Raw genomic sequence first — 22,206 nt, 5'->3', positions numbered from 1 at the left:
AGCTGAACATGACCAGCAGAATAGACAGTACATAGCCAAAATGGCAGAGTTAGATGGATAGGAGAGAGAAGCTGGGGGAAGGGATGTATGCTCAGGGGCTGGAGGGCTTGAGGGCAGGGCCAGGAGTGAGAAGTGCTGAGAGGAGCCAAGCCTCTCAGTAACAGTAACAGGTACCTGAGACACTGAGAGACACTGGCAGCCAGAGCCTGCTCTGATACGCTAACAGACACCTCAGCCATTTGTCCTGGGTTTCTGTGAGACCTAACAGAACACACTGAGGTTCATAAGAAAGCAGGGTGTGTTATAGCATCATGGTGCACACCTACGGCCTCGGCAGAGTTCAAGGTCATGCTAAGTGACTAGCTCTGTGGCCAACATGAGAAACCCTTTCAAAACCAAAACCAAAATCAAAGCAAATAACAAAACACCCCAAAACAACAGCGATAAGAGAAAGCAGGATGCTGACAAAATCAGTACAAGTACAAGGGCCCAGTGAGATGGCTCAGTGCCTCAGGAGCTCACCCATGAGGCTGATGACGTGAGGTCAAGGGTTGAGGGTGCGAAGTCCCTAGCAGTACAGAGGGTCCTAAATTCAACCCCCAGCACCATAAGAAGAAGAAAGAAAAAGGAGGGCTTCTTGGTACTGACTACCTCACTCCAGGACAGATGCACACTTCACAGCCAAAAAAAGAGGGAAATCTTATCTCTTTTTTTTTTTTTTTTAATAAGGCCTCCTGTAATCCAAGCTAGTCTTGATCTTGAACTCACGTCTGAGGAAAACTTTGAACTCCTGGTCCTCCTGCCTTTACTCCCCCACCCCTATCCAAGGTGCTAGGACTACAGGTGGCATATACCACCACCCCTGACAGGAAAGTCATTTCTGAGAAGGAGATTAATTGTAGAACACAGCAACATCTAGCTTCGGCCTTGAACTTGAGCCACACCTGTTTCCCAGCTCTGGCTTATGCCTGCCTCAGCATCATTGCAGGCATTCCTGGACCTGCCCTGCTGTCAGCGGCCCTGACAGCATGTCACATCTCATCAGTATCACGGCCTCAGGAACCCAAATGAGCCGTGTCACTGAGGTGGCCTACCAACGCTGGGTAAGCATGGTGGTGAGCCTGGATGAGCGGTCAGGCCTGAAGTGTGGTTTTGTTTCTTTGGTTTGTTGTCATTTGGGGGTTGTTTTCTTTTGAGCTGTAACTTGGGGCTCACACCCGCGAGACCACAACTCCACCCACTTCACTATACCTCCTGGCCAAGACTTAAATTGTGACTACCAAAAGGTTAAATTTAGAATAATAGTTTCAGATGGGTGTGGTGGCACATGTCTGCATCCCAGCACTCTATGAGGCAGTGGCAGGGGGATCTCTGTGAGTTTGAGGCCAACCTGGTCTACAAAGTGAGTCCAGGACAGCCAGGGCTCTTACACAGAAAAACCCTGTTTGGAAAAACAAAACAAACAAACAAACAAAAGATAAAAATTGGACAGTGTGATTCTTGAAGCAAGTCCAGAAACATGATATATTCTATCAAGCACACTTGTTTTCTACCCACACCTGACCTAAGATCTATAAATGGCAAGTGGGTTCTCTACCACCACTCACCAAAACCCATCCAGACTGCAGCCCCTCAGCCTTCCTCATCTCTTGTCAAAAACGAGAGTCCAGGGCTAAAGAGATGGCTCAGAGGTTAATAGCATTGCCTGCTCTTCCAAAGGTCCTGAGTTCACTTCCCAGCAACAACATGATGGCTCACAACCATCTATAATGTGATCTGGTGACCTCTTCTGGCCTGTAGGTATACATGCAGGCAAAGTACTGTATACATAATAATGAATAAATACGTCTTGAGAAAAAAAAAAAAAAGGATGAGAGTGCAAAGGCTCCGTTTGGATGGGGAATGAAAAGAGAGCGTCAGAAGTCACAGGTCCCTTGTGTGGGAACACAGAGGCTGTGTGTCCGCAGAGCCCCAGGCAGAACACAGTGACTCAGAGCTCAGGCAGGTGACACAGTGGCTAACAGCATGGCCCTCCCAAACATCCTTCAGCATCACCAGGTCCAACCGCCTCTGGGGACGGAAGCTGGAGCGGGTCTGGTGGAGATAGGAGCTCTGTTCCCCTGAGCTCTTGACATAAATGACATTTGCGAAGCTCCAGATGTGGCTCCTGACTAAAGGAATAGTTCCTCGGCCCAAGGTCTCAGCTTTGGGTACTGCAGAGATGTAGCCTGGCAGGCTAGGGAAAGGTTCCTCTAGCTGACCCGTACTTGCCTCTTGCCCTTCCGGGGAAGCATGAGGACCTTTGCCTTCCCACGTGCCCTTCCCGGCAAATGCTGCCCTTTCTAGCTGTTTTCTACAGTAGCTAGAGCCATAAGTAAATTTTCAGTAAGAAATACCCAGACCTTCCTTCTGCTTGGGTCAGTGCCACAGGTGCTTCTCACCTGGAGAGTACAGACAGGCCTCGATAGAGGAAAGCCCCGTTCCCTGATGAGCCAGTCTCAAAAGACTTCTATGTACTTGGCCCATGGACTATGCAGAATTCACAAGATTGCCGGGCTGGGCAAGGGGGCTCACACCTGTAATCCCAGAACTCAGGAAGGCAGAGACAAGCAGATCTCTGTGAGTTCGAGGACAGCCTGGTCTACAAAGTGAGTCCAGGACAGTCAAGGCTACACAGGGAAACTCTGTCTAGAAAAAAAAAAAGTTGTCAATAGATGTGTTAAACAAGGTGAAGCTGAACTTCGGACCATACAGCTTCTTTCTTTTTGGTTTTCTGAGACAGGGTTTCTGTGTAGCCTTAGCTGTCCTGGAACTCACTCCGTAGAGCAGGCTGGCTCTGAACTCAGAGATCCACCTGCCTCTTCCTCCCCCAGCCCCCTGGGATCAAAGGCGTGCACTACCACACCCTGCCCATACAGCGTCGTAAACCAGAGGGGATCAACTGGTGTCTCCCGGAATTTAATTTGGATACCGGCAAAAAGAACTAGTCTAGGGGGTTGAGAGATAGCTCCCCACTTGAGAGCACTTGCTGGCTTTCCAGAGGACATAAGTTTAGTTTCCAGCACCCAGATCAGGTGGCTCACAATCTCCTGATCTCCAGTTCCACTGAGGTAGAGATTTAGTTCAGCTGGTTGGGGAAACACGCCCCTAGTTGGTTAAGTAGAGACAAGGAGGAGGGTAGAGGGGGTCCCTCAGGGCTGCATGCGCGCTGGCTGCTACTCACAGCTTACCTCGGTATAACGTGGTTCAACTTGTAGGAACTGAAGACCTCCTGGATGTTCTCCTCTACTTTGGCCTGAGAAGGCAGCAGGACATGGAAGAGAGAAAACGTAGATGATGAGATGCTATCCACTTTTTCTTCCTACTACCACGAATGCATAGCGCCTGAAGTCTTCCAGCACAGCTAGCTCTGTGCTACATAGAGATTCGGAGGCTCTATAACCTGACAGAAGTAACTGGAGAGGTAGTTTAGGGCCAGGAATCCCCATAAACAACAATCCAGGCACTGTCCTTGGTTTTCTAACCAGGAATGCCAGAAGCGGGGGCTAGGGAAGGGGGAGGGGCTCTGGTCTCTAATCCAGATCAGCACCTTGCCTGGAGGCTTGGCTTAAGTCAGTGCTCCTGCTGCTGTGATGAAAAGCCAAGAGCCAAAGCAACTCGGGTTTATTTCCTTTTTGTTTGTTTGCTTGTTTTGGTTTGGTTTGGTTTTTTGAGACAGTTATTTGTCCCGTAGCTCTGGCTGTCCTGACACTCACTTTGTGGACCAGGCTGGCCTTGAACTCACAGAGACGCCTGTCTCTGCCTCCTGAGTGCTGGGATTAAAGGGGTGCACCATCTTCTAATTACCGAGGGAAGTCAGGGCAGAACACGGAGGCAGGAACAGAAGCAGAGGGCATGGAGGAATGCTGCTTACTGGCTTGCTCCTCATGGCTTACTCAGGACCACCTGCCCAGGGATGGTGCCACACCCACTCCCACCCTACCCCAAAGTGGCCTAGCTGGACCAGCCCACATCAATCATTAATCAAGAAAAGTCTTAATCTCAGCACTAGGGAGGCAGAGGCAGGTGGATCTCTGAGTTTGAGGCAACCTGGTCTACAGAGCGAGTTCCAGGATAGCCAGGACTACACAGAGAAACCCAGTCTCAAAAAACCAAGGGGGGCGGGGTCCCCTACAGACTTCCTACCAGCAGTGTGAATGAAGGCATTTCTCAAATGGAGTTCCTCTTCTCACATAACTCTAGTTTATGTCAAGTTGACAAACAACCAGCCAGCACAGACTATATACAAGAAAATGGAAATAAAACTCCAGTCCAGAGCTGGAGAGAAGGTTCAGAGGTTAAAAGTACTGCCTGTTCTTCCAAAGGTCCTGAGTTCAACTCCCAGTCAACCACATGGTGGCCCAAACCACCTATAATGAGATCTGGTATCTTTTTCTGGTGCGCAGACAGGCATACATGCAGACAAAACATTGTATACATAATAAATAAGTAAATCTTTAAGAAAACAAAAAGCTCCAGTCCAGACACTAATCCTTTCTGCTGAGCACAACTGGCTCTCTAGACTTTCATGGTGAAAATGGTGTTTACTTACTCCCAAATTTCAGCCCATTCCCAAACGATTTTTAGACCACCTCTTAAGAGGTGGGAATGTCATTGTAAGCTTGATCTCGGTTCTGTGGAGGCCCATTAAAGGAAAGCTATTTCCTCCTGGTCAAAAGAATGGATTCTACCTCTGGCCTTGGGTTAAGATCTAACATTCCAAACCACCCAAAACATAAGAGTTATTCCAGCTGGACCTGGCAGTTTGGGTGCATACCCTGTCTCCTCCCCCGCACCCCCCCCCCGCCCCACAACACACACACACAGTACCAGTCACCCAGAAGACAATGGAAAATAGATATTGAGGGACTAGACAGACCCCCAGGTAAGCAGACATATAGGCAGAGGGTCCATGACTAGGTAATGAGGATGATTAACTTTAAAGATGACTGCCTTCTAGATCTGAGATAGAAACCTGGCAGGGTAAAACAAAGGCCTTCTGGGCTTTTTCTCTAGCCAAGGCTGGCACAAGGAGTCCAAGGTCAGACTGGGACAAGTTTACACAACAGTTGTGGGCCAATCAGCCATCCTGTCTTTCTTGGAAATGACCAACCCTCAAGTGCGGGAGGATGACCTTCCAAAGGCTTAAAAGCCCCAGCCCTCAAGGAGAACCTGCTTGCTTTGTGGAAAGGCGCCCTCTGTGTGCCCTAATAAAACCCTTTCTTCAACTGCGGATTCTGTCTGCTCCTCTCTGCTGTGCTCGACATGTCTCTACTACTACCTGTCAGTGCTTGAGATCTTCTCTGCCATTTAATGCTTTAGCTGGCAGAGAAAAAGAGCCGGATCAAGACCCCTAGATGGTAACAGTACCTTTGGCTTCTGTAGGATACCCAGATCTGCTATACCCAGATACCCCTCCGTAGCATAAGGATTGTGTTGAGCCTATTACTTTAAGGGATTGGAGATGCAAGAGAAGCCCTTAAAGTAAGAAGACAATAGACACCCTTTCGTAAGAAAAATTCTTATTTATGCAGAAAATGCCATTTGTAAGAATGTTATCCTCGGTATTAGGAAGAAAAGAAGGACTACATTTCACACACACACACACACACAGAGCTCCAATGTGGGAAAAGGCACCTATGAAAATCTACACAAACCTTTTTGTTTCCTTTTCCTGGTCACCTTTACACACACACACACACACACACACACACACACACACACACACACACACACACACACACACACCATCCTTTGTTGTTAGTGGAAGCTGTTATATAAGCTTTTTTGTTTGTTTGTTTTTTGAGACAGCCTTGGCTGTCTTGGACTCCCTTGGTAGACCAGGCTGGCCTTGAACTCACAGAAGTCCACCTGCCTCTACCTCCCAAGTGCTGGGAGCAAAGGTGTGCGCCACCACGCCTGGCCAAGCTTTTATTCTCAACCATTTCTCCCCAAGTATCTTCATGTATATATGTTAACAATTTTATTTTCTTTTGTTAATACAGATCTCAGGGGGAAAAATTAAAGGATAGAGGAAAATAGTCTCCCTCCCCTACCTTTCTTTAAGGGGAAAGGCGTTTTGCCTGCATGTATGCCTGTACACCACTTGCACACCTGGTGCCCATGAAAGCCAGAAGAGGGCATCAGATACCCTGGACGCACAGTTATAGACAGAGATGAGCTGTCATGTGGATGCTACAAATCAAACCCAGGTCCTCTGGAAGTGCAAGCAGTGCTCTCAATCACTGAGCCATCTGTCCACCCCCTGTGTTTTGGTTTGTTTTGATCCCCCCTTTTTCTCTTATTTCTGCTCTGGGGACCAAACCCAGGGCCTCACACATGGCAGGTAGCACTCATTACCTAGCTATACTCCCAGCTCTAAAAGACTTATTCCCCCTGTTCTATAAAATTGTCGATCAAATACACAATTAGTTCCTGTGAAAGACTGTATGCTATTGTCAGGTTAAAGTTTAAGTAAAACTATGAAAATCATCTAAGAAATGTATAAGGAGATCAACTGCTAAAATGCCAAGAAATTTAAAAATCTGGTTCTGTCATATATATATCTCCACAGTGTCACAAAATGAAGAATCTCAAAAATTCAGGTCAACAAAGAAGCCACAGACATTTCTCTTTCTGTCTGTCTCATTTTGGAGGGTTTATGTTTTAGATTTTTAAAAAAGATTTATTTATTTATTACTTATACAGTGTTCTGCCTACATGTGTGCCTATGTACTAGAAGAGGGCACCAGATCTCACTATAGATGGTTATGAGCCACCATGTGGTTGCTAGGAATTGAATTCAGAACCTTTGAAAGGACAGCCAGTGTTCTTAACCTCTGAGTCATCTCTCCAGCCCTGGATTTGGCTTCAGAGTGTGTGTGTGTGTGTGTGTGTGTGTGCGCGCGCACGCGCGCGTATGTATGTGCACGCATGTGCACTTATGGTACATGTGTGTTCAGTGCCTATAGAAGCCAAAAGAGGAAAGAGTGTGTTGGATTCTCTGGAGCTGGAGTTACAGGCAGCTGGGAACCAACTGGCCTGGGTCCTGGGAACTGAACTTGGGTCCTAAGCACAGTATCTGTCCTTTAACCACAGAGCCACCTCTCCAGCTCCCTAGTGTTTTGTGTTTGAGATGGGGTCTCATGTAACCCAGGTTGGTCTGGAACTTACTAAGTAGCTGAGGGATGACCTTCAACACCTGATCCAGCCTCCACCTCCCATGAGTCCTGGGATCACAAGTGTGCACTGCCACAACCAGCTCCCTCCACATTCTTGATCTTTATAGTGAGTTCTCCTTGATTTTGTAAAATATATAATGATCTTGTTCCTAGAAAATGCCCCCCATCCCTTATTTGTTTCATTTTATTTTATTTTTTTCAAGACAGGGTTTCTCTGTGTAGCCTTGGCTGTCCTGGACTCACTTTGTAGACCAGGATGGCCTCGAACTCATAGTGATCCCCCTGCCTCATCTCCCCAGTGCTGGGATTAAAGGAGTGCACCACCATGCTCTGCAAATATTTGCCCTTTTTTTTTTTTTTTTTTTTTTTGCAACATAGAGGATGGACATAGAGCCTTAAGAATGCTGGGTAAGTTCTATTACTCAGCTGTGCATCCCATCAGCTCTCCCTGGGAACCTTAAGACAGACACATGCGTGCGCGCGCGCGCACACACACAATTTCTGAAACACCCATTGAGAGTTTCTAGTTCCTTTGACAAATGTGCAAAACTTACATTAATGAGGAGAGTGGTGATGTGAGCCATCTAAAATGGCAGGCTCCTAAAACTTAATTACGTTTGGCTTTTGGATGTTTTGGTATTTGTAATTGAACCTGAGCTTAAGGGATGAGGTGGTTAAGAATTTTTAACACTGCAAGAAACAGACCAAGTCAGCATCCAACACGGCTTAGGAAAAGCAGGACACTGTCCCGGGTTCCTTACAATTCTTTCTCCATTCCAAATCCTCTCCTGGGACTAATGCAAAGGCAGCAGAACAAACAGAACCCAGACAGGTCCTGCCATGCTGCCCTTGGCTGTAAAGCCAGTGAGCTGGGAAAACAGGTATGGAGCACATGTCAGCCAGGACGTGAAGCAAGGTCTGCCTGTGGCACACTGCTATATGCCTGAGAGGACAGTCCTCAAAGAAACAAACCCAACTGGGAGAAAAGCCTCGAGCAAACATAAGCCTATTCAAATCTACACCAGGTTCAGTTGCTGCCAGAGGCATCCCCTCCCTAAAACTCTGCCAGGTAGTCGGTAGCCTGGGGAACCAGAGGCATCCCCTCCCCAGAACTCTGCTACGTGGTTGCCTGGGAGAACAGTCAAGAACTGCTTCTGCTCCAAAATGGGCAACATAATCAGTCAAATACCAAACAGGAGGATGGAGGTTTATTTCTACACTAAAATACCAAACACAAATATGGAAATATGTCATAATGCTTAGGGGAAAATAATAATAATAAAAAAAAAAACATTCCAAACATACTGTCATTTGTCTTCGGATTTCCTAGTCACACCTTTTCATTTCAATGTAGTCAGTAGGAAACTGATACCAATCATTCAAGTTAAAAATTCTAATGAACACCTCATAGGTCAGCTATTTATAAAAATGAACAGATAATTCACTGCCTCATAAGTAGTCATGTACTTTGGCCTGGAACAGTGACCCATGATCTCAGCACCAGGAGACTGAGACAGGGAGCAGGAGAACAGTGAGCTAATGCCAGCCTGGGCTGCATAGCAAGACCCTGTCTCAAAACAGGCTTTGTTGATTAAAAAGGCATGATTTAAATATATTTGAAAAATGAATACACATAAAACCCAAATATAATTTTATTAAGTCTTTTTATGATTTTTACCTTGTGTTTTGTTGAGACAGGGTTTCTCTGTGTAACAGCCCTGACTATCCTAGACTCACTTTGAGTGCTGGGATTAAAAGCATGCGCCACCACACCCAGCTACTATGTTTTTATTTTATGTGCATTGATATTTTGCTTGAATGCATGCATGGGTGGGGGTGTCAGATTCCCTTGGAACTAGCTACACACAATTGTGTGCTGACATGTGGGTGCTATGAGTTGAACTCAGGCCCTCTGGAAAAGCAGCCAGTGCTCTTAACCACTGAGCCATCTCTCCAGCCCCCCAAATATAATTTTTTGACATTTGCTTCATATTTGGAGGTTGCTAGCATACAGGTGATTCTGCTGCCACCCTGAGGAACCTAGCAACACCTTACATCATCACCTGCCCCTGCCATGCCAGGTGGGCCAGGTATATGTGGCCCATAAAACACTGTCTCTGCCTCTCTGTTCCAGTTTCCCTCTGGCCCCACATTCTCTTTCTCTGTGCCCTGGGCATCCCCTTTCTCTCCCTTGCTGTCCCCTCTCTCTAAGCCCTCATGGCCCACTCACTGTCTCTGTCCCTCCTCCAGGCCCCTCCCCCTTTCCCACAATAAACCTTTTATACCAGATCTGTTGCATGACATAATTCCTCAGGAAGTTACACCTCATCTTTATAGAGTGTAACAGAAGTGGCCAAGCAGGAGTTTGCTGTGGTATAAGATATTTTAATACAAGGGACTGGAGAGACAGCTCAATGCTTAAGAGAGCTTACAGCTCTTAAAGTGGACCCAGGCATAATTAGTGGCACCCACGTGGTGGGTCACAGTCATCTGTAAACACAGTTTCAGGAGATCCCATGCCTCTTCTGACCTCTGTAGACTCCTGCACATATGAGGTGCCATACATATACTCAGGCACAAGATTGCATGCACACACATACACATGTACACACACACACACACACACACACACAAAATTAAATAAACATTTTTTTAAATCTTAATACATATAAAGTCAAAACACACAAATGGTGTACATCAACCATGCTCATTAGATTGCAACTATGAGTTTCTTTCCTTTCTGTACAGTTAGTAAATATGCGACTTTCATGAAGGCTGTGTTACATCCAAAATTTGTAAATATGTCTTTATGTTTAATCTCCTTCAAGAAGGAAAACAGAAAGTGCCAAACCCAACAAGCAGTAACATTCAAGATCCAGGTAGCCTCCTATCTATGCATCAATCTATGCATCTATCTATGCATCTATCTATCTATGCATCTATGTATCTATGTATCTATCTATCTATGTATCTATCTATGTATCTATGTATCTATCTATGTATCTATGTATCTATCTATGTATCTATCTATCTATCTACTTTTGAAACGGTCTCCCGTGCCCAGGTTGGCCTCACACTCCCTATGTATCTGTGGATGACCTTGAATTTCCGATCCTCCTGCTTCGCTCTCCCAAATGATGGGAGTACAGGCATGTATGTCCATCCCAGTTTATCCAGGGACTGACCCCGAGGCTTGTGAGGGAAGCACTCTATCAACAAAGCTACATCCCCAGCCCCACAATAAACTTTTATGTTACTCTATATATTAGGTCAACGGACTGTTATCAGAGCTTACCAAAAAGAGAGGTAACTAATACCTTTAAAAGGTTATTACAAACCAGGCATGGTGGGCACACCCCTTTAATCCTAGCACTCAGGAGGCAGAGGCAGGTGGATCTCTGAGTTCAAGGCCAGCCTCGTCTGCAGAGTGAGTTCCAGGACAGCCAGGGCTACACAGAGAAACCCTGTCTTGAGCTCCCCCCCAAAAAATATTATTATACTATTAAAATGTTTTGTTAAATGTTCTGAGAAAGTTCTAAACTGTCACTTTGTTGAGAAAACTTTAAATATACATTTAAGAGACAATAAAGATTAAGGGTGGCTTTATATCAGCGGTTCTCAACCTGTGTGCTGTGACCCCTTTGCGGGGAGTTGAACGGAAATATAACTTATCCATCTGTTATACATACTACACTATATACATATATTTATGTAGCTGACAAATACAACCTGATAAAATTATCATGGTTTTCAGATACAAGTGTATACAGCATGTGTATGTTTCTAATTATAATATAATCATCCATTTTTTAGTACCAACAATTAGTTATGGCCAAGCACTTGACATTCCAAGCTCTAACAGCTAAAAGGAGTAAACGCTGATCACATAAGTCCTGATGAGATCGAGAAGTGAAAAATGACTGGATTCTTTTGTAAATTGCTACGTTTCCTGATTTTCTGGTGAACTCTTGGTGATTCTTTTAGCTGTTGTCTGTTGATATTGCCTCAAAGAGGGAAACAATCGTTTCCTATTAGGAGTCAGTGTATTTAATACACAGGAGCCCATACGTGGAGCTGAGCCTTCAAATAAAAGAGATAAAGAGCTAAAGACAGTTCTGCAGCTAAGAGCACTTACTGCTCCCCCAGAGAACCCAAGTGGGATAAGCAGCACCCACATTTGGTGGCTCATAACCACCAATAACTGTAGCTCTGGGATATCTCATGCCCCTTTCTGGGCTATTTGGGCTCCTGCATGTATATGGTATACAAAGAAGCACGCACTCACACATACACTTTAATAACAGCACTTGGGAGGTAGGGGCAGGTAGAGCTCTCTGAGTTCAAGGCCAGCTTGGTCTACAGAGTGAGTTCCAGAACAGCCAAGGCTATAGTAGGGCCTGTCCCACCCACCCCCAAATTATAACCAATCAATTGATCTTTAGTATATATAATCTTCATATATATATGAAGGGTAAGGAAAAGCGTTCACCTCACAAACTGCCAAGGAAAAGGCATAATAAAGAGGGACTCAGCATTCATAAAATGTCAGAAGGCTCCGTGTGAAAACCGCCTCAGAGGCCTTCCTTCTAAACAGCGGGCCTTCTTACATTTGGCCAAGAAAAGAGGCTGTTGGTGTTGTCTTCCTGCCTGCCTGCCGTACTTCTTCCTTCCCTGCCCCATGAGATAGAGGAGATCAAAGGCTAAACGCCTCATCGCATAAAGAAGGGAGAATTAAAAGCAAACCACAAGGCGGTTAGCAGCGATGCCTTCAGAGAACTGTTCCCCGAACAAGCTAGGGAGATGTATATGTAACATACCAATGTGGACCTGGCCTCCCAGGTTCTCCCAGCATCTCTTCTTCCCTACCTGCTGCAGGGCGTGGCTGGCATACCTGCCCTCTACCCTGAACAGCCCAGGGACACGGGCTTCCCCTCCCCCTGCACTATATAATAGGGACATTCTTGGTACCCTCAATCACTCTTCTCTCATCTCCTCTCTCTCTGCACATCCCTCTCCCCCCCCCCCCCATCTCTCCCTCTCTCCCTCTCTCTCGCTCTTTCTGCCTGAGGATCAGGAAGTAGCTCTTAGCTACTGCTGCAGTGTCTGCCTGCATGCTGCCATGCTGTCCACCATGGACTAAACCTCAGAAACTGTAAACCAGCCCCCAAGTAAATGCTTTCTTCATAAGAGTTGTCATGGCCATGGTGTCTCTTCACAGCACTAGAACAGTGACTAAGATATGATGGAAGATGACAGAGAAAGACATCTGGCTAACCTCTGGCTCCATGTATGCAGGCACAGTGTGAGTGTACCTATACACACACCAAAAAAAAAGAATTTTTTTCTTTAAAAAAAAAGATATTTATGTATTTATTATGTATATGAGTAGGCTGTCTTCATGTACACCAGAAGAGCGCATCGGATCATAATACAGATGGTGTGAGCCACCATGTGGGTGCTGGGAATTGAACTCAGGCCCTCGGAAGAGCAACTAGTGCTCTTAACCACTGAGCCATCTCTCTAGGCCCCAATTTTTTTTTTTTTAATAATACTGTCATCTTCCCTCTATATTTTAGGTGTCTAAAATACATCCCTGAACAAAAGAGACAAGAATTTCCACCCCAAAGCTTGCCTTTTGTTCACCCTCACTTTTTTAAAAAAGATTTATTTATTTATTTAATATATAGGAGTGCTCTATTTTCATGTATACCTGCACGATAGAAGGTGGCATCGATCCCAGTATAGATGCTTGTGAGCCACCATGTGGTTGCTGGGAATTGAACTCAGGACCTCTGGAAGAACAGACAGTGCTCTTAACCACTAAGCCATCTCTCCAGCCCTCATCCTTACTTTTTAAACATGAGCATGAAAAGGAAAAGCAGAAAGAGGCATGCCAGTCTGAACAGTGGTAGGAAACTCCCATCCCAGAAGCTGGGAACCAGCCTGGTTGTCAGAACCGTACACTCCCGTATTCTCCATACACATCTATACACTCAGAACCTATGAGTATGGAGTCAGGGTCTCTCACTGAACCGGAAGCTCACGAACTGGTTATACAGACTGGCCAGTGAGCTCCAGGAACCCTCCGGCCTCAGTTCCACCAGTGTAGGTATTTTCACATGGGTGCTGGGGAGCCCGGTTCCTTATGCCTGTGTGACCATCTTCCTAGCCACAAAAGGTTTTCAGAAGAGATGAAGTACTTCTTTCATTCATAAATGCTATTGGGTTTCTTTGTTTTGTTTTGTTTTTCAAGACAGGGTTTCTCTGTGTAACAGAGCTCTGGTTGTCCTGGACTCATAGACCAGACTGGCCTAGAACTCAATGAGATCTACATCCCTAGTGCTGGGATTACAGGCATATGCCTGGCCATTCTTTTTTGTTTGTTTGTTTGTTTGTTTTTAAAAGATTTATCTATTTATTATGTATTCAGTGCTCTGCCTGCATGTACACCTGCAAGCCAGAAGAGGGCATTAGATCACATTATAGATGGTTGTGACCCACTGTGTGGTTGCTGAGAATTGAACTCAGGACCTCAGGAAGAGCAGTCAGTGTTTCTTAACTTTGGAGCCATCTCTCCAGTCCCATTGTTGGGATTTTGTTTTGTTTTGTTTGTTTTTGTTTTTTGAGACAGGTTTCTCTGTGTAGCCCTGGCTGTCCTAGACTCACTTTGTAGACCAGGCTGGCCTTGAACTCATAGAGATCCACCTGCCTCTGCCTCCCAGAGTGCTGAGATTGCAGGCATGAGCCAACAGGCCCAGCTTTCTGTTTTGTTTTGTTTTGTTTTGTTTTTTATTAAATCACCAATTTACTATCCTTCTTCTCAACTAAAATGGTAACAAAAAATTTTCCTGAACTTAGTATTTGAGGAACATGGGTGAGTAGAGTATGTCATCCCAAACTAAGACTGCAGGAGATGAGAGCCCATCACTCACAATGAGAGCGAAGGAGGCGAAACGGGGCCCTTGCAATAAGCCTCTTTGATGTGAGGATTATTTTGAGCTGCTTATTTTGAGCAACAGTAGACACAGCTTTGAAAACAGCAGAAACTGCTCCTTTACAAGAAGCAGCTTGTATCTCTAAAGGATGTCTTCATCTTTGTCGCCCTCCCTCCTCTGGTATCTTCCTCCCGCGCCCCCCCTCCCCGTGCCCCCTCCAACTACCCACCCGCCCTCCCAACAGGAAAGATCAAGCCAGACTTCCTAAAGCACAGTGTGAAGCTGCACACCAAGCTGATTTCTGCGCTCTTTGTGGTCACCTTCCTGTGCCGGACATCCCAGCACTGCAGTGAAGATGGTCCTTAACCCGGAGCCCTGAGTAACCTCCTAGAGTTACTAGCTTCTCTGGGCATCGCTGTGAGATGTACATTACTAATCTGTGTGTCTCCTCTTGCTAGTCTCTTTTGGCACAGAGGGTACAAACTAAAAACTCAGAAAAAGGAGCAACATTCCTTTTTAATATTCATTTCATTGTCATGTGAATGTATACGTGTGTGTGCATGTGTGTGTGTGTGCACATGTGTGTGTGTGTGCACATGTGGGGGTGGGTGGGTGGGTGTGCATGAGCCACAAGGAAAAGCATGCGTCATCAGGCTTGTCAGGAAACGCTTCTACCCACTGAGCCATCTCATGGTTCCTCCCATTTTCTTTTCACTGTCTGAGACAGGGCCTCTCTAACTAGCCCAAGCTGGCCTCACTATGTAATACAGGCTGGCCTTGAACTTCCCATCCTCCTGCCTCAATGGGCCCAAGGAGATGCGATTACAGACCTGTTCTTCTAGGCCGGGGCCAGCCCTTGAGCCTGGGATAAGCTATTCAATGATGATTGTCTTACTCACATGATCTAGGAAAGCGTATTTGCTTGCTCAAAATACACTGGTGATAATAAAAAGACGCATGAAGAGGTTTAAGAGAATTGCCTCATGGGTAAGAGGAGAGTAATTAGCATTTCTAAATTAGTGTTATATAAAGTACGAAATATAAGTTATTATATTTGTGTGTGTAATGCTAGGGGTTTAATTTAGAGCCTCACATATGCTCGGAAGTGTTCTACCACCAAGCTACAGCCCAAGGCCACAGTTACCTAAATTTAAACATAAATTTTCTCAATAGGCATTTGATTTGTTTACTACATACCTAAAAATCTAAAAGTGTATGTATGTCATCCCAACCAGAAATGTCTGTAGGCTTCTTTTTTTCTTTTATAGACCTGGGAGTTGAACCCAGGGCCTTATACAGCAGGAACACCAGCACTGAGATATATTTTCAGGCCAGTTTTATTTTTGTGTTTATTCAGCTGTTTGTTTATAGATAAGGTCTTGCTACGTAGAACAGGCTGGCTTCTAACTGTGGTGTCCTTGTCTCATCCTCTAAGTGCTGGGGTTACAGGATGTTACCACCATACCCAACCCCACCCTCCCTGTTGGGTTTATATAAATTTGACATTTAAATCATACTATCTCTGGTCTGCTTAGAGCTGTCTGACTAATGACATCACTGGTATTTCAAGTGGAAGATGCAGCTGTGCAGTGGTGGAGGCCCACGCCTTTAATCCCAGCACTCAGGAGGCAGAGGCAGGTAGATTTCTAAATTCAAGGCCAGCCTGATCTACAAAGTGAGTTCCAGGATAGAGAAACCTTGTCTCAAATAAATAAACAAATAAATATCAAGTAGAAGATGCTTTGGTCTCTATTCAAGGGCAAACTGAAAGAAAAAGACAAGAAAAAAGAAGAGCAATAGTATGTATTATAAACATGGCCACCACCGAAACAGAGGCTATCCATCTTAATTCACAGTTTGCATTAGGGTGATTCCTGGTAGCACGATACTGATGAGGGTGGACACTAACAGCATAACCTCACCCTGCTGTGTACTAAGGCCCTTCACACCCACTAGGGAAACACGTATCAAGGGACACACACCCCCATCCCTTCACAAACTGCCAAGAGACTGACCATTCCTTATCACAGGCACGACAGCCACTCTGTAAGTAGCTGTCACCTCTCACCCAGAACCTCTCAACCATTGCCTATCCCCACCGCCATCTACACATACACACGGGCAGAAAGTTGTAGCCACTCAGTGTGTACTGGGGAATCTATGTGACTGGTCCTCTGGAAAGTCAGCAAGTGCTCTCGACTGCTGGGCCATCTCTTCAGCCCCCACACATAACTCTTGACAGTAACCCGAGGAGCCTGTTAAATCGTCATTCAGACTGTTTCACTGCTGAGTCCTGGCAGCTAACAGGTCTAAAGATGGGAAGGAAGGAGTGGAAAAGGAGTCCAGGGTCTCTTTGGAGAAGGCACCTGAAAAGGTAGGACCTTCTGTTCTGGGAAAACTTCTGCTGATCTCATCCCTCACTTTCTTTTCTCCTAGCAACATTTCGGGGCTCAAACCCACACCCTAAGCAAGGGAGCCTGTCAGCACAGCTCTACATCCTGAGGCAGGTCAAAGTAGAAAGGAGTGTGGTGAGTCTGCTTGGTAAATGCAAGCTCTCCAGCCAATGGCTTCCCATCTCACTAGGCCTTTCAAACACAACAGCCGTAGGCCATAATAAGGCCATCCCATCTCCGCTCTCCTGTCTCCTGGCCTCTTTCCTCGCCTGGCATGCTCCCACCTCAGGCGCTTTGTACATGCTTTCTCTCTCTGCCCAGAACGCTCGCCTACCTGTCCCACTCATGACCTGTTCCCTCACACACTTCATCTGTCAGGTCACACAGGATATCGTTGGCACACCCTCAGCCTTTTATGCCTTAGGTTTCTAGATAGCTTCTTTTTATCCTCCCTTCCTTGTGGTACTTCCTGGTGGTAGATCCAGTGTTGCACATGGTAAGCACATGCTCTGAGTCACACCCCCATTGCTGATGTTTTTCTTTTCTTTCGTAATTGGCTGACTCCCTGGTATGGAGCAAAAATTTCCTTTAAAGCATCAATTCCATTTCCTTTGTTCACTGACTCATGCCAAGTGTCTGAACAGTGCCTAGACCTAAAATATCTTCTTGTTTAATTGTCACTTTATTACTTTGTTGGTATTGGAGGGGGGGTTATGTGTGTGCACCGACCGTATGCACGCAGAGCTTCTGGAAGCCAGAAGTCTTGGGTGCTCTGAGACTGAAGCTCCCTCCAGGATTTACTGATAGCTCAGTTTTGTGTCACAGGAATACAGATCGATGCCGCTCACTTCCTATCTCATTTGGAAGCTTCGTTTGTTAGACAATAATCTAATAGTTTAACAATGGGACTTAAACCTGTAAGCAGTGGCAGGTGAGACCTTCTGTTCCTTCATTCATTGTCTTTCAGGAAGCTCTTGAGGGCTGGAGTGATGGCTCAGTGGTTAAAAGTACTGGCTGTTCTTCCAGAGGACCGGGGTTCAATCCCCAGGACCCTACAAAGTGGCTCACACAAAATCACCATGGCATAAGATCGAGCTGTCAGGAAATCTGTGAGGAAGCTTCAGTCAAAACCAAAAGATTCCAACAGAATCCTCTGTAAATAGCTCCTCCCAGCAATGCCATTTCTGATGACGGTTGGTACCATGTTAACCACCAACCTGCTTGTGCTGAGCCTTCTAGGCCAGAACGTGTAAGGTCTGAGTGACATGCGTCTAGAAAACACTTAGCACTCAGCTGGAAGCAAATGAATGGCCACTGTGGTGATTTGTTTGTTTGTTTGTTTGTTTTGTTTTTCAAGACAGGGTTTCTCTATGTAACAGCTCTAGCTGTCCTGGAATTCTCTGTAAACCAGGCTGGCCTCGAACTCACAGAGATCCTCCCACCTCTGCCTCTCAAGTGCTGGGATTAAAGGCGTGCGCCATCACCGCCCTGCTCACTGTAGTGACTATTAAGTGTGGAGGAAACCAGAAGAATGAAATATCGCCAGGCATGGTGGCTTTAATCCCAGCACTTGGGAGGCAGAGGCAGGTGGGTCTCCGTGAGTTGGAGAGTGAGTGCCAGGACAACCAGAGCTGTTATACAGAGAAACCCTGTCTCAAAAAACAAAAACAAACATTATCTTCCTACTATCCTAAACTTTTAAAATATGAGCTGGAATAATGCCATGAAATATAAGACTCTATCATATCACTGGGCTTGTGTCTGACAGGCGCTCTATACTAACCTATCAGGACCTAGCCTCCACCCCAGCCCTGATGTTTGCCCACCCCTTTTCAGAGCATCTTGTGCCTTTTTTTTTTTTTTTTTTTTTTTTTGGTTCATTATGCCTGCTTGGAACATAAGTTATTTCCTTATAGGAAAAGAGCAGGAAGAAGCTTCAGTGGTCTAAAGAAAAAGGACAAGGCAGTACATACAAAAAGAACACACAAGGAAAACTCCTGGTTCATTCCCTGTCTTTAAACATAGACATTTCTGTAAAATGATAGACTAACTCTGGTTCTCTTTCCTTCATTAGCATCCTGTATAACCGTATCTGCTAAGTCAGCATTTCCCAACCTGTGGGTCATGACGGCATTTTCACAGGGGTGGCCTTAAGACCATTGGAAAACACAGGACATAGACATTACAATTCATAACAGTAGCAAAAGCATACTTAGGAAGTAGCAATAAAAATAATTTTTATGGTTTGTGGTCACCACAGCATTGGGAAGGTTGAGAACCACTGTGCTAAGTCAGTTCAGTTAAGGGTATAAAAAAATAGGGGGTTGGGGGGGCGGCCTGGAGAGATGGTTCAGCAGTTAAGAGCACTGGATGCTGAGTTCAATTCCCAGCAACCACATAGTGGCTCACAGCCATCTATAATGTGATCTGATGCCCTCTTCAGCACTGTATGCATAATAACAAATAAATATTTTAAAAAAGGAAGGTTCAGCCACCTTCCTGCCCTTAAAAAAAAAAAAAATAGAGGATGGGAGGGAGACAAGTTTAACCCTGTAGCCTCAAAGGAAAAAGGCTTGCCATAGTGTAATCAACTACAAAGACATCACTCTAGCTAGGTGGTGGTGGTGGTGGTGGTGGCGGTGGTGGCGGCGGCGGCGGCGGCGGCGTCCGCCTTTAATTCCTCAGAGCACCTGAGAGGCAGAGGCAAACAAATCTCTGTGAGTTTGAGGCCAGCCTGGTATACACAGTGAGTTCAAGAACAGCAAAGGCTACACAGAGAAACCCTGCCTAAAAACAAAACAAAATAAACACAAACACAAAAAAAAAGAAAGCAAAAACAAAACAAGCAAAATCACTTTAAACGCTGCAAAGATTCTGTAGGTTTAGTCAACAATGAAAGATTTCTTTGAATGTTTTCCAAAAGATTTCTGTGGGACACAAGTTAACTAAGAGAGCTGCTGCTACATTCAAAAAGTAAGTTTCCTTTATTACCCCAAAGCCCAGGAGACATTAACTCAAAGGTTAAAATATTCTCTCTGCTACTACGTGAATAACCATATGTTCAATCCTATGTTTGTTATGAATTTTATTTAGGGCAAAGGAGATGGCTCCGTGGGTAAAGGTCCTTGCCATGCAAGCCCGACAACTTGTTAGATCTTCAGAACCCACATACTGCATGCTTTAGCACCAGCACCCACAAACACGTCGTACATACATTCACACACATAAGCATTAAAACAAATGTGTATTCAGTCACAGCTGTAAAATTTATGTAGTCATTATTGCTATTAATTTTGCCTAAGTAGATATGAAAGATGAGACAGGTCCCTCCACAGTTAAGCCTCAGTACTGATCTCAGGAAAAATCTTATTTTGGTAAGTGGCTGGATGCCTATTTCTTAGCGCTGACAAGCCTCATCCTGACCACTTCTAGTAACAGATGGGTAAACAGCTCTACAGCAACCAATTTGGGACCAATTCCAAATGGAGAGTGAGAAAAATGAAAACTATAATTCACTACTCACATCTTAAACACTTTTCAAAATGCCATGCCCGGCACACCCTAGGCCTCAGTGAGTCACAAGCAGTTCAAACGTCATAACTCTACAGTTATCCAGCCAGTCCCCCTTAGCCACACTCCTGCCTAGGGGCTGGTTTCTTTTTCTGTATTCCCAGTAGGTGCTCAAATGATTACCCACCACGAGGTAGGCCTCAATCTGACCTAGCAGGTCAGAGATTAATTCGATTTAGGGATGGCATGACCATAGTCCAGCCGTTCAGTCCCCTAACTGTTCGCAAATTGCGAACATGTGAGGAAAAGAGAGCGGTCGGTCCTAGAACCCCAAGACATCTAGACAGAATGGAGCGGGCTACCTGGTCTCCCCAGGCTGCTGTGGACTCCAGACACAGAACACGATTCTTTACACCTTCTGAAGCAGGGAGGACAGAGATATTGTTCTGTCCTCCGAGCCCAACATTGACAACAACCCTTTCCTACCTAAGTCAGCCCCACATAAATACCACTCCGAAGCCCTGGTCTGGGTGTCTAGAGCTTGGGGTCGAGGTGGGGCGCAGTGCATTGTGGGAGTTGTAGTTCCAAGGAGAGTTTTGCACTCAGACGGGTCTACAAATGAGACTCCTGCTCCCAGAAGGCCCCGCGCCGGCGCCTCGCCCAGTCCTGCCACCTCACCTGTTCTATGGACGTGACTGTTTCCACTGAGTCGTCTTGCAACCGCTCCCGCGCGTGCTCAGGTCTCAGACTATACAGCGGTTCTAACCAGACAGGGGAGGAAGATGGAGGCCAATAGTAGGTGAAGGGACTCGAAGAAGCCATGATCGGGAGAGCTGCGGGCGCTGTATGGGACTCAGCTTCGTACAGCAACAACGCGTATTGAAACTCGAGCGGGCTAAGGCGCTACGGAGAGTGGGTGGAGTCAAAAAGATTTTGAACGCGAATCTCTCCTCCCACCTACACATCTTCAGTAAGTGAGTTACTGGGATACTGCCGCCCCCCATTGGGCAGATGAGCTGCTGCAAGAGCTCACTTCCTGGAGCGCAAGAAAGGATGCGTAGGTTGCCTTAGTTCATTATGCAAGTAATATAAAAAGAAAACTTCAACGTTTCGCTCTCACCTAATTGTAGCAGTAGATGCGATTTCAGCCGCTCAAGAACCTAACGAAAGTAACTTGAAAAGCATTTCTGACATCTCTTTTGATTGCCTCAGCCATGCTATTAACTAATAGAATTACCATGCCCCTTTGGGTCCTTGACAGCCTCTTAGAAGGCTGAGCTTGTCAGTAAATGAGCAGAATTTCAGGTCTCATCTCGGTACTCAGAGATAGAGGGGAGCACTGTAATTTTCTTGTAACCCTTAGGGGTTACAGTGCAATGGCAGAAACTAAAATACCATAAAAAGAAATGAGAGTAAATGTAACAGCCGAAGAAATAGTCAGCAAATATTTATGCACTGTACCAGACTCCAGGAATACAAAAGTCAGTAAAATTACAAGGTCCTATCCCTTAGAATGCATCTGAATTTTATTTTAGAGGAATAGACAATTAAATAAATGAACACAAATATTTGAAGACTTCCAATTATGATGTGACAGAAAATAATAGAGTCAGGACTGGAGAGGTGGCTCAGCAGTTAAAAGCACTGGCTGCTCTTCTATAGAATCTGAGTTTGATTCCCAGCCCTCACCTGGAGACCTACAGCCACCTGTAATTCCAGTTCCAGAAAATTGGATGCCATCTTTTGGCTTCCACAGCCAAAATGCAAAGATATACATGCAAGCAATTTACTAGTGCTTTTTTTTTTTTTTTTTTTTTTTTTTTTTTTTAAGACAGGATTTCTCTGTGTAGCCTTGGGTGTTCTGGATTTGCTTTGTAGATCAGGCTGGCCTTGAACTCACAGCGATTCTGCTGCTTCTGCCTCCTTCTTAAGTGCTGGGAATTAAAGGCATACACCACCACACCCAGTTTTATTTTGGTTTTGGTTTTGATTTTTCAAGATTGGATTTCTTTGTGGCTGTTTAGGATTCATTTTGTAGACCAGGCTGTCCTCGAACTCACAGAGATATGCACTCCCTGAGTGCTGGGATTACAGGCGTGTGCTACCGCACCTGCTGTGCATATTATTTTTAGTGTTACTTTTATATTT

The 22,206-nt window shown here is 45.4% G+C and overlaps 1 protein-coding gene across 2 annotated transcripts in view; it reads right to left on the bottom strand.

Annotated features, from left to right (window-relative positions):
• Window positions 1-20,984, bottom strand: part of Fntb (farnesyltransferase, CAAX box, beta) — a 75,595-nt gene extending 54,611 nt beyond the window's left edge. For both annotated transcript variants that reach the window (XM_051147875.1, XM_051147883.1), the window contains exons 1-2: window positions 20,737-20,984; window positions 3,231-3,295 (exon numbers count right to left, since the gene is read on the bottom strand). In XM_051147875.1, coding sequence (XP_051003832.1) covers window positions 3,231-3,295; window positions 20,737-20,880 — 209 coding nt within the window. In that variant the 5' untranslated portion in view covers window positions 20,881-20,984. The remainder of the gene's footprint in view (window positions 1-3,230; window positions 3,296-20,736) is intronic.
• Between the last annotated feature and the right edge of the window lie 1,222 nt (window positions 20,985-22,206).

Source organism: Acomys russatus, chromosome 1 (genome assembly GCF_903995435.1).
Source record: "Acomys russatus chromosome 1, mAcoRus1.1, whole genome shotgun sequence".
NCBI lineage: Eukaryota > Metazoa > Chordata > Mammalia > Rodentia > Muridae > Acomys > Acomys russatus.
Note: the sequence above shows the minus strand (reverse complement) of the source record. Positions and strands in the feature narration are given on the sequence as shown.